This window comes from Leptinotarsa decemlineata, unplaced genomic scaffold (assembly GCF_025532065.1).
Source record: "Leptinotarsa decemlineata unplaced genomic scaffold, Ldec_3_MD MMD2_tig00026328_RagTag_RagTag, whole genome shotgun sequence".
Lineage (NCBI taxonomy): Eukaryota > Metazoa > Arthropoda > Insecta > Coleoptera > Chrysomelidae > Leptinotarsa > Leptinotarsa decemlineata.
The window spans coordinates 14945180-14958594 of NW_027412688.1; the positions used below are offsets into that span (position 1 = coordinate 14945180).

The window sequence follows — 13415 nt, forward strand, 5'->3', positions numbered from 1 at the left end:
CCCTGAAAATGAAAAAATTCTTAAGTTCTTATCAGATCTGTAGTTGTAATTCAATTGAAAATATTTCAAAAAAGGATAGAAAAGGGCAGCAGAGTAACTTCCGAAATGTTGCAAGGGGAAGTATTGCAATATTGCAGTTATGTATTAGGACAAATATACCAATTTGCCCTAGACAGATAATAAAACAATTCCAAGCTTTTTCCAGGGAAGAGAAAAGACAGAAAATGGATTTCAAGCATTGATTTCAAGACATTCCTATCTCCTCAAGATACATTCAAATAACTTTTATGAAAGAGTTTAACTCACCTATCAATATCTTTTGGAAACGTAAATAAACTCTTATTAGTCTTTAACCTGCTGCTTCTACAGTTCACTACAGCACAAACAGCACATCCATTGTAATAATAATAAAACACTCACGAAATAAAGCAAAACACAATTTAATACCAAAATTAAACTTGACAGGTCCACTGCTTTTCAACATGGCCGACATAGCGACGCGAAGTATATCCCGCCCAAGGGAGTGTCCGTGCTGATTGTTAGATATGTTGTGGTGACATGTTGGTGACAGTATTTTGGATACTTTTACCCGAGAATGCCTACCACAGAGAAGCGACATTAACGTCGGATCCTTTGATGTTCGGTGTCCCAACTCCGAACCGAAGATTTTGAGTGATAGACAACCTGGTTCACTGAAAAAAATGACGTCTCAGCGATATATACTAATAAAAATACATACCCTTACGTTCTAGTATAGTACGTGGGCTCACTGTGAATATATAAAGTTATAGTGTGAAGGGCATCTTACTCCATTCAATTTTTATATTGCTATTGAATAACTTTCGCAGTAATAAGAGAGAATATTCAACTATGTGGCCAATTTATTATTATTTATGATGAATTGGCTTTTAAGGAATACATTAGATAAAAAACTAAAATAAAGTTACGATAATAGAATAATGCTCATATTATATAATCATTTTATATCTTCTGAAATAAATAAGTCCACTAAAGATGAATAGAAGTGACTTTTGTTATTTTATGTAATCTCAACTTAAACTTTATTTAACAACATCAATACAATCTGAGGGTTCTAATTAAGTAAGGTTACGAATGAAAACATAATGAAACAAGATATTTTACCAAAACCTCTCAATTTAAAAATGTGACAGAATCGTAAGTTTCCTTTTTACAGTTTCACCTTTGGTATTATTAATATCTCTATTAGTATATTTGATACTATAAAAAAATTTCATTCTTATGAATAGCTTAATTATGTACATTTTTGGAAAATTTCCACAAGAATGAAGAAAATCTACATCCTTCATTAGGTTGAATAATATATTCGAAACTGCTACCCCAGTAAAAATTTCTGTAAATCGATTGTTAAATAAACATTTCAACTGATATATAAAATTTATGAATTCATCTGGTGGTGAGCGCAAATTTCCAAACATGTTTTTTTCCGTAGTATAAGCTTTAAAATAGCTCAACAGACGATTTACATCCAAAGTCCTGCATTTCGTGCTGAAAGAGTGACACACATAACATGTATGAACTTGAAGAGCTTTTTTTAAAATGTATCCACAAACGTGAATGAATGAATTCTGAGTACTTACATACATCTTCATTTTAATAATCATAATCCGGAAGGCACGGGCTGGAGAAAAGTGATTCTCATCTGATATAAATATATCATTTACATTTGTGGATTGTATACTGATTAATAAATCATCTAAATCATTCTTACAATTCATATGATTGGAATGAAAATAATTTTGCCAAAACAACTTCCGGAATGCCCTTTGAAATTGTATGGGGGTCGGATTAACATTATTTCCGCATTGTTGTCTTACGGCACCAAAAAAATGTTCAAGACAATCTGAATTGAGTCTTCTTGTTTTTAAATATTTATAGTTTGATTTGGAAAGCTCACCCCATATTTTAATTACCCTATTCATGGAAATAATCCAACATTTTCTAAATCTGACTCGATTTGTGACATTTTTGTCCTCTCAATTGAAAATTTCAAGATTTTTCAAAACCGTTAGAGCCTCTTCAAAAAAGTCTAATTGGAATTTCGAACCTTCTAAAACGTTTTTGTATTTATAGAAATGTCGTGAAGAACACGAATTGAACAAATCAAAAAGGTTATTGAATGTCTCTATTACGTGTATTGTACTAAAAGAAGAAGCAGGAAGTAAGTTCATTGCCACGAATGCATTCATTCCACTGGCAACTGTACGGGTTAGAACTTATGTTGCTAGACTCACTTTTATTTTGGTAAGATTTGGTAAGATTTGGTGCGAATCTATAAAATTGCCTATGGCTCATAAAAAGAGCGCACAAAAGACCAAGATGTACTTTTGCCTTCAAAATGAAATGAATGTTTTAAAAAATTGTTTCTAGTGGCTTTTATCAAATGACTAGGATCAAAAATATAAACAAGTTTTTTACCACCGAGCTCAAATTCAGATTCTTCTAAAGTGACCCCTAATAACTTTGACAATTCATAAAAATTAGAGCCCATGTCACTCACAATGCCATCAACATGCAGACCTATATTGGATAATTTAGAAATGCACTTATCGAAAATATCACGTAGAATTTTTGCTGGTAGCTCTGATTCAATAAAAAAAAAAAGCAATCGGTTGTTTCCAGGGAGAATAAAGTCCTCTAGTCATAATAACGAAAACATTTCTACATATGGCATTCCTCATTTTTGCCTCTCCAATATCTTCAAAACCAATAATTTCATCACCTCCTGTATCAAAAAAAGATTGGATTTCAAAGCCATCTCATCTATAGATATCACACATCGCTTGTCCTGTTCGAGCATTGTTTTAATTTGAATTTCAAGTGCCTTAAATATTGCTGAATTTTCTACTGTTTCTCTCACGATGGATTCTTCAAAACTAATTATCTCCTGAAAACTCTTGCTTAAATAGCATAATTTTAATTTATACCGAGTTAGGTAGGTATTACCTTTTGTAACTAACTACCTCTCATTATGTTTCCTCAGTGCTCACAGACTAATGGAGACAACTATACTAAAACCAATAATGATTGAGAGTAGAAGTAAGCCCAGTTGACAGCAAATTGGGGGCGTGTTTATTAATTTTTAAGGGGGTTAAGAATGAAAGAAAAATTCTTAGTACAGTTAGTTAAAATATTCATACACATTTTTTATTTATTTCATTGAAACTTTGCAATATAGTAATTTACCTAATCGTTGTAGTCATTAGGTGGGCCTTATGAAAACGGAGTAATAATCGTGGTAATTATAGTAGGTACCAAATAAATTAACAATATTAATAAAAAACAATATTAAAAAAAACAATAATATATATATATATATATACTATTGGGTTGCAGCAATTGATAAGTGAACTCTTTATAACTATTCACAAGCTTTCGAGTAACTTAAACTCATCGTCAGGGGTACTAGAAAATACAAATTACAAATTTTTGATAATAGAATATAATATGAATGTAAATGTACAAATTTTCGTCTAATCTTCAATCTCAGATTCGTCACTGTTGCTACCGCTATCATCAAAGTGAATTATGATTGGTTCGATATTGTGTTCAATACGATTATCTACGTCCCACATTTTTTGTTCTTCTTCCATTTCTTCCAGTCTTCTGCAGAAACAGTTCGAATAGCTTCTTGTAGGTGATGTTGCACGTCCACTAATTTAAATGTTCTGTTTTCTCGTGCCACATATCCTTTTACTTGCGCCCAGATCAAATCTATTGGGTTTAATTCGCAGTGGTATGGTGGTAACCTTAAAACTTTAATTCCACGACTTAACGCCATTTCATCCACTGCGAATTTTTTATATTTGTCTGTGTGTAATTTTGTTAGCTGAAGTAGTTCTGCCTTCAAACTATCTTTGTTATATTGGATGTTCTTATTAATTAACCATTCTTGAATTGCTGCTTTTTTCCATGATTTTTTCGGTAATGGTTCTAAATGTCGACTATGGTATGGGGCATTGTCCATGACGATGACAGACCCAGGTTCCACAAGTTGAATGATGCCTTCAAACTATTTTTCAAACACCTCCGCATTCATCTCTTCATGATAGTCGCCTGTTTTCTTAGATATAAATATTAATTCACCATTTGGTAAAAATTCACTGTCGCTTCCTATATGCGTAACTATCAGACGACTACCTTTTCCAGATGGCTGTTTTAACCCAACTGACAAACCTTCAATAAAGGCTTGTCGTGCACTTGTTATATTACCATCCTGCCATACTTTTTTGACCGTATGTCCTTGGTTAACCCATGTCTCGTCCATGAAGTACAATTTTTTTTGAGCTTCCGAAATTCGTCAATTTTTCTTAGATAGTTTCTTCTCCATGCTATTATTTCTTAACGTTCAATGAGAATGCTTTTCTTGTCAAATTTTCCGTACGTAAATTTCATTTCGTGTACAAGTTTCCTAAAAGTTTCTTTACCCATTTTTGGGACCAATTTATGATCGCCAAGTGCCACCTGAACTGTTTGTAGTGTGGGCAGTTCATTTCTGAAAAAGAAACTGTAAATAGTTCTTCGTATACTGGTTTTGGCTTCCTCATCAACTGTTATTTTTTTTCGTCCGCTACTAGTTTTTGGCGTTTGTACATCCCCATGAATTTCTGCTTCCCTTAGTATTTTGTAAATCGATGATTTTGGTACACCGGTATAATCAGAGCACATATCAACTAATTTATCTTTTGTAATTGTGCAACTTAATGATGTAGAAATGCCGGTTGGTTATTCGGAGGTACACACGTAGAATTACAGCACATATGCACAAAGTCATCTTTTGGTGGCTGATGATCTCTTTCAAGACAGTGAAATACTCGCAGTACAATTTGTTTTTCTCTTACTGACCGAGACTCCGACCGTTTCACCTTTTTCGACGTGGAAAGCCCGACCATGTCTCCTATTTTTTGAGTATTTTGAGAACGGTGTAGAAATATAATTATGTAATGCTCAAACACTTATAGCACTATTATTTTCACCAATTGTTATCACAACACGTCGATTGCTGACTAACTTAACTGTAAAACGTACAATTCACGCTGTATAATTCACAAACCAATGATACGCTCATGGCTGCAAATACATTAGTGAGGACTGCAACGATGAGATGGAAGTTACGGTAAAGTGACAAAGACAGAAATATCGTTGCGTACAGCGTTGCCACTAGTTGTAATAAATATCTAACACTATACAGAAAATAATGAATTTCAGCTGATCAGTATAATCAGGAAATGTATAAGTATTACTCATTACAAGCTCATTACTGATTTTTGTCATAAATAATACCTTTTAATCGTACTAGTATTGTGTATTATCTATAATTTGCCACAACCTACAACTCTACTGCTTACTATATTTTGATTCTGCTATAAACTGGGAACGTAAAATTTAGATATGACAACGCGCTTTACTCTCAATCATTATTGGTTTTACTATAAGCCCGAGAATGACGTGGAGACAACCAAGTCGACGCATGCGTCTACGAAAAAGGGACACAAAATGGCCGTCTTTGTCGCTTCTCTGTGGTAGGTATTCTCAGCTTTTACGTTTAATCGCATGGAATCTTCTTGCATAGTCACATTTTCACTTGGCTTTGCATACAAGCAAGACTGCTGCGCCCCCCACGAAAACGTTTGTCAACTGTTGACAAGAGGAAATTGGACAAATGCACCCGAGAGGGAAGCAACGGTTATACAAAAAAGGGAGAGAGAAAGCTAATTTCAGTTGATAATTCTATTGGTGGAAGCAAGGTTGCACCGGATTTGTTTCCTTTGATTCAATTCAAATGTGTATTATCACAAAAATCTATTACTCCATAGATTTGTTTGAAAGGTCAATAAGTCCTAAATTACAAAAGTTACACAACTCATGTGAAGCGTATGCTTACTTATCTCATTTCTATGACATACGTTCTCAATTTATTTCCATGAGATTTTCTTAGGTTTTGAAACTCGATCCAGTTTGAACGAAATTTGTCGTTTCCAAAAAAAATTGACCGTTATCATAGAAAATATGAGTGAAAACCGACATTCTAAACTTTTAAAAAATGGGGTTATCGATTTTACAGCAGGATCTTTGGGTAAGTTTTATTCAAGTTACCAAAGATGCACATATACATGTGTTAATTTGTATAAAACCTGTGCCTCTGAGTGTATGGTAAAAATGATCACTAATTGAGTAGTTTATTAGCTGTTATAAATACTTTACAAATATTGTCTTTACTTTAACTTTTGTATTGAATAACTTTATTTAGTTCTCTGAGTTATTTCGGTGCATTACAAAATTGAAAAGATAATATCCCATATATCAGAAAGATGCCCTAAAGATATATCAAAGATGTACCCTTTAAGATGCAACGATGCAACAGATATCTTAAGAATGTCCCCTTTATTGAAAACATAATTTGAAGACAACTTAAAGATATATTTTGTTACAATTAAAGATATCTTTAAGACATTTTTGAATGACATATGTAAGATACCTTTTAAATAATTTCAAAGATGTTTTTAACTGCTATATTTGAGACCTCTCCTCCATGAATTTCACAGGAAAAAATATTTGTAATTTTTCAGAAGCACTTTAATGTAAGTAACTTTTGGTAACGTCAAAAAGACTGATTTGCATTATGCTTTTGTCCCTCAGAAACTCTTCGTAATCATAACTGAATCAACTTACTTTCCTTTTTTCTGCAATTAGTGGTTTCTGTTACAGATTCTGGAAAAAATGAAAATTTTGAACATGCTATTTTTTGTTTTCACTTTTGAAAAACAATGATACTTTGAACATTTTCATTGGCAGCTACAAGAAACTTTACAACAGCACAGAAGCGTAAACAATAACTACACGACCATTTAACACAAGACATGACTAACTGAAATTAATGAAGCGCAGCTGGCTTAATGCAAATAATCCATAATGAGCATGAACCGAATGCCTTTGATATATCCTACCCGGATGTGATGAGGCCACATGTATTAGGTTCAAGTGTATATTTATGTAATATTTGAAAGGAAATGTATGAATTTTTCTCTTATAACTCTGTTATATGCTGCACATAGTTTAACATAGTGGATTAAAAATATACAGAACAAAAAAGATATTTTTGAAATGTCTTTTAAAGATATCTCAACGATATCTAAAAAAAGGTATCTTTGAGATACTCTTCAAATGTCTTGACATATTCAGACATGTAAAAGATGTCAGAAATATATCTCTGAGATATCTGTGTTGCAGACAACGAACGATTTCCTGGTTCGAGAAAGTTTAAATAGAAAGACTATCATCTTTCAAAATACTAAAGATAGTAATCTATCAACACTTCAATCATGTGTAGAACTTGATGAATTTCATGAAGTTCATGAAAATTGTAGGTACGTGTGGCAGATACCCAACAGAAAAACAACAACTAACCCAGCTAATGCCGCATAGAAAGCCGAAGTAAAACCATCAGGCACCTGTGCAACGTCTTCCATTTGGAAGATTCGTTATTTCCCAATATAAAAAGCAGAAATTGATTTCATTTGGTCTATACGACCAACCGATAGACAACTAGTCATGAACTCTTGCTGCAGTGGGATGTCCACTGCGCCTCCTCAGACAGTTCACTCCTTTCTGAAGAGACCATGGCCTGTACTGATGATGGGGCAAGTACCCCGAAACCGATCTATCGGTTGGTTGTATTGACCAAATGAAATTAATTTCAGCTTTTCATAGTGGGAAATAACTTGCAGACTGCGCCACCTGCAGACAAAGTCCGGAAACAACTCCCAGTTTTTTTTGTGTAAATAAATGAATCTCGAGAACAGTTCATTTTTGGAATAGAGTGTATTGCATAAACTCACGTTAGAATTTTGTCAGGTATTAAAATATGAGAAAATATACAAGGTGTTATATTTGAATTAAGGAAGTTGGTACCAACTTCAGGTATAGCTGGAAGTGTTGGAAAAACGCCTGTATTTTCATTCGATAAAGCATTTCAGAAAACCTGTGCTTGCCAATTTTTAGGATATTTCCCAAAACCGACGGTCATCACGCTGTACCCTGTATACATATTAAAGTGCACTTTCACAGCTCACGCTACTTCTGAATTCTGAATGAGAATGCTACTGGAATTGTGTCTAGTGAATTACATACATACACGGGTAACCTCCTTTTTAATCAGAGTGCATGAAAGTTCATATGACAAACAACATGTCAGAAATTATTTTACCAAACAGCGATTGTGTAGCGACAAAAATTATATTAAACATGAGTATAGTAAATGAATACAGAAACGGAGCATCATGTTACCAAAACAGTTTGTTGAGAGAATTACTGAATGATGATAACGAAACACCAGTAATTGAGACAGGTTTTATATTAATAAAATCATTACCAAATCTTAGCATGCGAGAGATTGAGCTATGATATTTGTAATTTATTGTGTGATATGGAACAGCAAAGACATCACAATTACGTGTAGTTTGGTTAGGAATTCTGAATAGTATCGATCGTAGCAGTAGAGGACATATTAATTTCACTAGTTCGGACTTCCATTGTCTACTATATAAAATGATTTGAAATCCCTGAAACAACTAAAAAAGAAGAATTGAAAATGAATAGCTGAAAATAAAAATTATATTAATCAAAATAAACCTTAAATGAAATAATAGTAAAATAAAATACAAGTAAAAATAGAACAATTGAATAAATAAAAATAAAGAAATGAAAAAAGAAAATAAAAAATAAAAATAAAAAGTGGAGTCATCACCCGAAGACGATTGTAGATACTAACAATCGAAACGTCGTGAACTAACGTGACTTGGAATCTCTCCACTTTTTATTTTTATTTTTTATTTTCTTTTTTAATTTCTTTATTTTTTTTTTCATTTATTCAATTGTTCTATTTTTACTTGTATTTTATTTTACTATTATTTCATTTCAGGTTTATTTTGGTTAATATAATTGTTATTTTCAGCTATTCATTTTCAATTCTTCTTTTTTAGTTGTTTCAGGGATTTCAAATCATTTTATATAGTAGACAACGGAAGTCCGAACTAGTGAAATTCATCATGAAACATTGTCAATCATCTTCAAACAAAAGAGGACATATTATTTCTCCAGATACTATTTTGAATAGAATTGTTGAATCATTTTTTTTCCTACGAATTTCCAAAGACATTTTCAGGCATTGCAGAACGTCTTGGTAGTAGTAGGCTTCACGAGTTGTATCCATTTTAGAGCAACATATCTAAGGAATCTATTTTGTACTGTCTATGTGACATTGACAATAAGGTGACCAAGTTGTAGAGGCGTATTGCAAAACTGAGTCTACACATGAATGATATAATGTTTTCTGTGATAGTTCAGGCACACCTCTGGAGTTATGTGTGACAAAACCTAGTAACAAAATGAGCTGATTATCAATAATAATTTCATGATCACTTATTTCTGCTACTCTCTATGAATTTTGTAAATCAATGGTATAGTTATAAATTATAGGATTTTTTTATTCTCGCAGAGGTTATGGATATGCATTTTTTTTTATTCAAAATGATTGTAATTGTTCCAAAAAAGTCCGAATTTTTCCTTATGATTATTAACAAAAATTACACAAAAATTTAAATTGCATTTATAGTATTTCATCATTCAAAAATATATCACTTAGTCTTTATAATACGTTTTTACACAATAAAATTGCATTCCAAGTTAGTATTTCCATCTCATATAATAATTCCGTATCTAAGGAAAGGATACATATTTCTATAATGTTGATTTCAGTACAGTTATAAAAAAAACGTTTTTCCTTTGTTGGCAAACACTATTTGTCTTTGTCGGCGAAACATTGAGAAACTACAAAATACATGCTTTTTACAGTATTGTATTTCTGATAATGCCAACAAAAGTTGAGAAACCTATTCAAAATTTATGAACATCAACAGTTCTAAAAATCAATAAAAACAAAGGAACCTGACCATTGAAAGACTCACTTGAAGTTGTCAGTTTTTCAAAGTTGGCGAAACTACAAACTCCAATCTGAAAATATGTTTAAAAATTTTAGTAGTTGCACTTCTAGAAGGGCAGACTAATGGGTCCATTTATGTTTATATACATTACATGGCAAAAATAAGCAGTTTAAAATATAATACTATTAGGTAGCATTCCTCAACAAATATATAATAAATAAATTGTATATTTTAATTTTCACAGGAGGCATTGCACTTGTTTATGTAGGACAACCACTCGATACTGTAAAAGTGAAAATGCAGACTTTTCCTCATGTGTATAAAAACATGTTTGATTGTTTTATGAAAACATTAAAGACAGATGGGATTTATCAAGGACTGTATGCTGGTACAGTTCCTGCACTGGTAACAAATGTTGCTGAAAATTCTGTTTTATTTTTGTGCTATGGATTTTGTCAAAAAATGATCCAAAACATCTCAAGAACAGAAAATATAGATGATCTGAGTATTACTAGCAATGCATTCGCAGGATTTACAGCTTCATTCTTTTCATCTGTGGCTATTTGCCCTACTGAATTGATAAAGTGTAAGCTACAAGCCATGAAGGAAACAAATGCACAAAGCGTTCAAGGCAATAATAAAAGGAAATGATTAGTTCAATTAAATTAACTACAGATATAGTTAAAACTGAAGGAGTAAGAGGACTATTCAGGGGACTAGTTCCCACCCTTGTCAGAGAAATGCCTGGATATTTCTTTTTCTTTGGAGGTTATGAAGGTAAGCATTATAATCTTCAAATGTTTAACTCTGTTTATCATAGACATAATAATATATTAAGGAAGGCTAAGAGCACTGGTTCCAGTGACTGAGAAAGAAAGGGGTTTACAATTCCTTACTGCCTTATTTGTGGTCTATGTATTTTCATTCATATGAATTATCTGATCTTCACCTTCTGGTTTATTTCTTTACAAGATTTAAAATATTTTTTGAGATTCTATTGTGAATGGTGAATTTTTCAACTATTCAACAAATATGATCATTCGAAAAAGAATATGAAATATAATTTATTTCACTAAAATATCAAGTTCATCAGTATATGAGAGTTTATAGATATCTTGAAACATTTGTTGAATTTGGAACCTTTGGTGCAAAATGAATGTCTTGATAACAGATGACAAAGACTGTCTTAGTTGGTGAAACCTGCGTCAAGAGACAGTATTTTTGTTCTGTTGTGGGAAAAGTGTTTTCAATGCAGTTATGAAAATGTTAGAACTGAAATTTGTTATAAAAAAAATCGTATTATATAAAATGAGTATTCCAAATATATGTGATGAATATATTGTTAGATTTTCACTGGGCAGTTTACAAAACCACGATACGTGTTTCCTATACAATAGCTTTCTCAAGTGTTTCCATGAAACGCTGTCCAGTGTATATCTCACCAAAAAGTGGTTCTTGAATAAAGAAAATAAGTATGTAATATGTACAACTTTGATTTTTTTGAAAAGAGACTTGAACCTATTCCTTATGTTGCTTAATTAGTACAGTAATTTTTTCCAGAGGATCAAAGCTGCCGAAGTGAATGTTGTCATGTATTAGTAATACAGCAGTTTCCCTTACTGATATGTTGTCCTCAGTCATATTTGTATTATTATGTCTATATTGTTTATGATGGAAAAAACTAAATTGATAAAATTATGACTTCAAATTCAGGTACAAGGGAGTTACTTAGAAATCCTGGTGAAAAAAAAGAGGAAATTGGATTGATTAAGACGATGATAGCTGGAAGTGTAGGAGGAATCTTGTTTTGGACATTAACTTTTCCAGTTGATGTAGCAAAGTCTAGAATACAAGTCAACAATTTGAATGATAATATGGTGAAACTGATTTTCAAAATATTTCGAAATGAAGGTTTAGGAGCTTTGTATAATGGTTTATCTCCAACATTACTGAGGACGATTCCAGCCACTGCCACTCTCTTTACAACTTATGAGTATTCAAAAAAATTGATGAACTATGTTACTAGAGATGGAGATTAGCATTCTAACAAGCATTTAGCCTTACGTCTGAAATTAATGTCGATTTCTGAGGTTCTCCATATTGCTGACTGAAAAGCAAGTTCAATATCTTTTCCAAAACTATTTGAAGGATCTTCAAGAACTGATGATAACAGCGGTAATTGATACAACATACAACCTGGAATGTTGACTAGATCTGAACACCAGCAGTAATAAGAAAGAAATGGTTTATAACCTCCAAAATATTGATAAAACGATTCAGAATTGCACTTTACCTTATATGACTGGAAGATGATTCAATACCAATGTTCAGAGGGGGTTTAAGAGTCACACATTTTAGAGAGCATTACAAAGTTATTAAAACTGTTTTTTTAATTCATAAAACCTGTCCTACTCCATATTGTCTCTATACTTTAGCCTGAAAGCAATAAAGAAAAAATTTCATTCGATGCTGTAAATTCAGTGTTCTGAAAATATTGTAGGACTGAATGACATGCTTCTCCCTCGGATTCTGTAAGCTCAAAATTTCAAGAACGTTTTTATAGTCAACAAGGCTGAAACATGTTTGGTAAGGAGGGAGAAATTTAAAATTGATTATCAGACAGATTCATTTATTTATTTATTATTCAAACAGGTCTACAAGGTCTTATTACATGAATAAAAAAATTGAAATATAAATTTAAATTAATACATTTGTATGGCTTACACTTTTTTTGAAATTTTCACTTCAGACTTTCAGTATGCTAGCTCATAATCATTCATAGGAGATAAACAATGACTCAGTAGAAAGAGAAATGTTTGACAACATTTGTTGCTTGTCGCACAAAAAGAAAAATGACGTATGCTTAAATGAAGAAGATCCTGACAACCAATTTATGAAAAGAAAATAAAAAAAATATCAAAACTAATTATCAGAACTTATAAAAAATGCAAAAATAGTAATTTTGACTACATAACAAAATATTATTAACAGTAAGCATAGAATTATTAAAACTATTCTGAACAAAGATGGTGGTAAATGATCAAAATAGATGAATGTTTCACTACTACAAAAAAATCAGCTGAAAAATATAGCAAATATATAAGTTAACAAGAAAAGTTTATTGGCCTGAGTGTCTTACAAACTAAAAATGAACTAGAAGTTGTGTTTATTTCAATTGAGTGTTTTTATTAATTATAGTTTGAATTTATCGAAAAATTTTTTAATTCCATTTCAAATCACTATCTTTTTTTGAGAACGTTTTTCAGATGCTGGTTCATAATCTTGTTATTTATTAAGTTCAAAAACAAGAAAAATAGAGATAAAGGTCCTAAAAATATGAGCGATAGCTCATTCGATTCGGAATCACCTCTAGAAAAATGTTTTTGAAGGATTTTGGTGTAGGTAAAAAATTGCAATTGTTATTAACAAAATAAG

The 13415-nt window shown here is 31.9% G+C and overlaps 1 protein-coding gene across 1 annotated transcript; it reads left to right on the top strand.

Annotated features, from left to right (window-relative positions):
* Positions 1 to 5758: 5758 nt before the first annotated feature.
* On the top strand, positions 5759 to 12396 carry LOC111516428 (mitochondrial ornithine transporter 1). Its single transcript, XM_023172592.2, is given in 4 exon segments — positions 5759 to 6115; positions 10225 to 10617; positions 10620 to 10757; positions 11694 to 12396. Coding segments are annotated over 4 exon segments (924 nt in total). The 5' UTR covers positions 5759 to 6048; the 3' UTR covers positions 12020 to 12396.
* The last annotated feature ends 1019 nt before the right edge of the window (positions 12397 to 13415 follow it).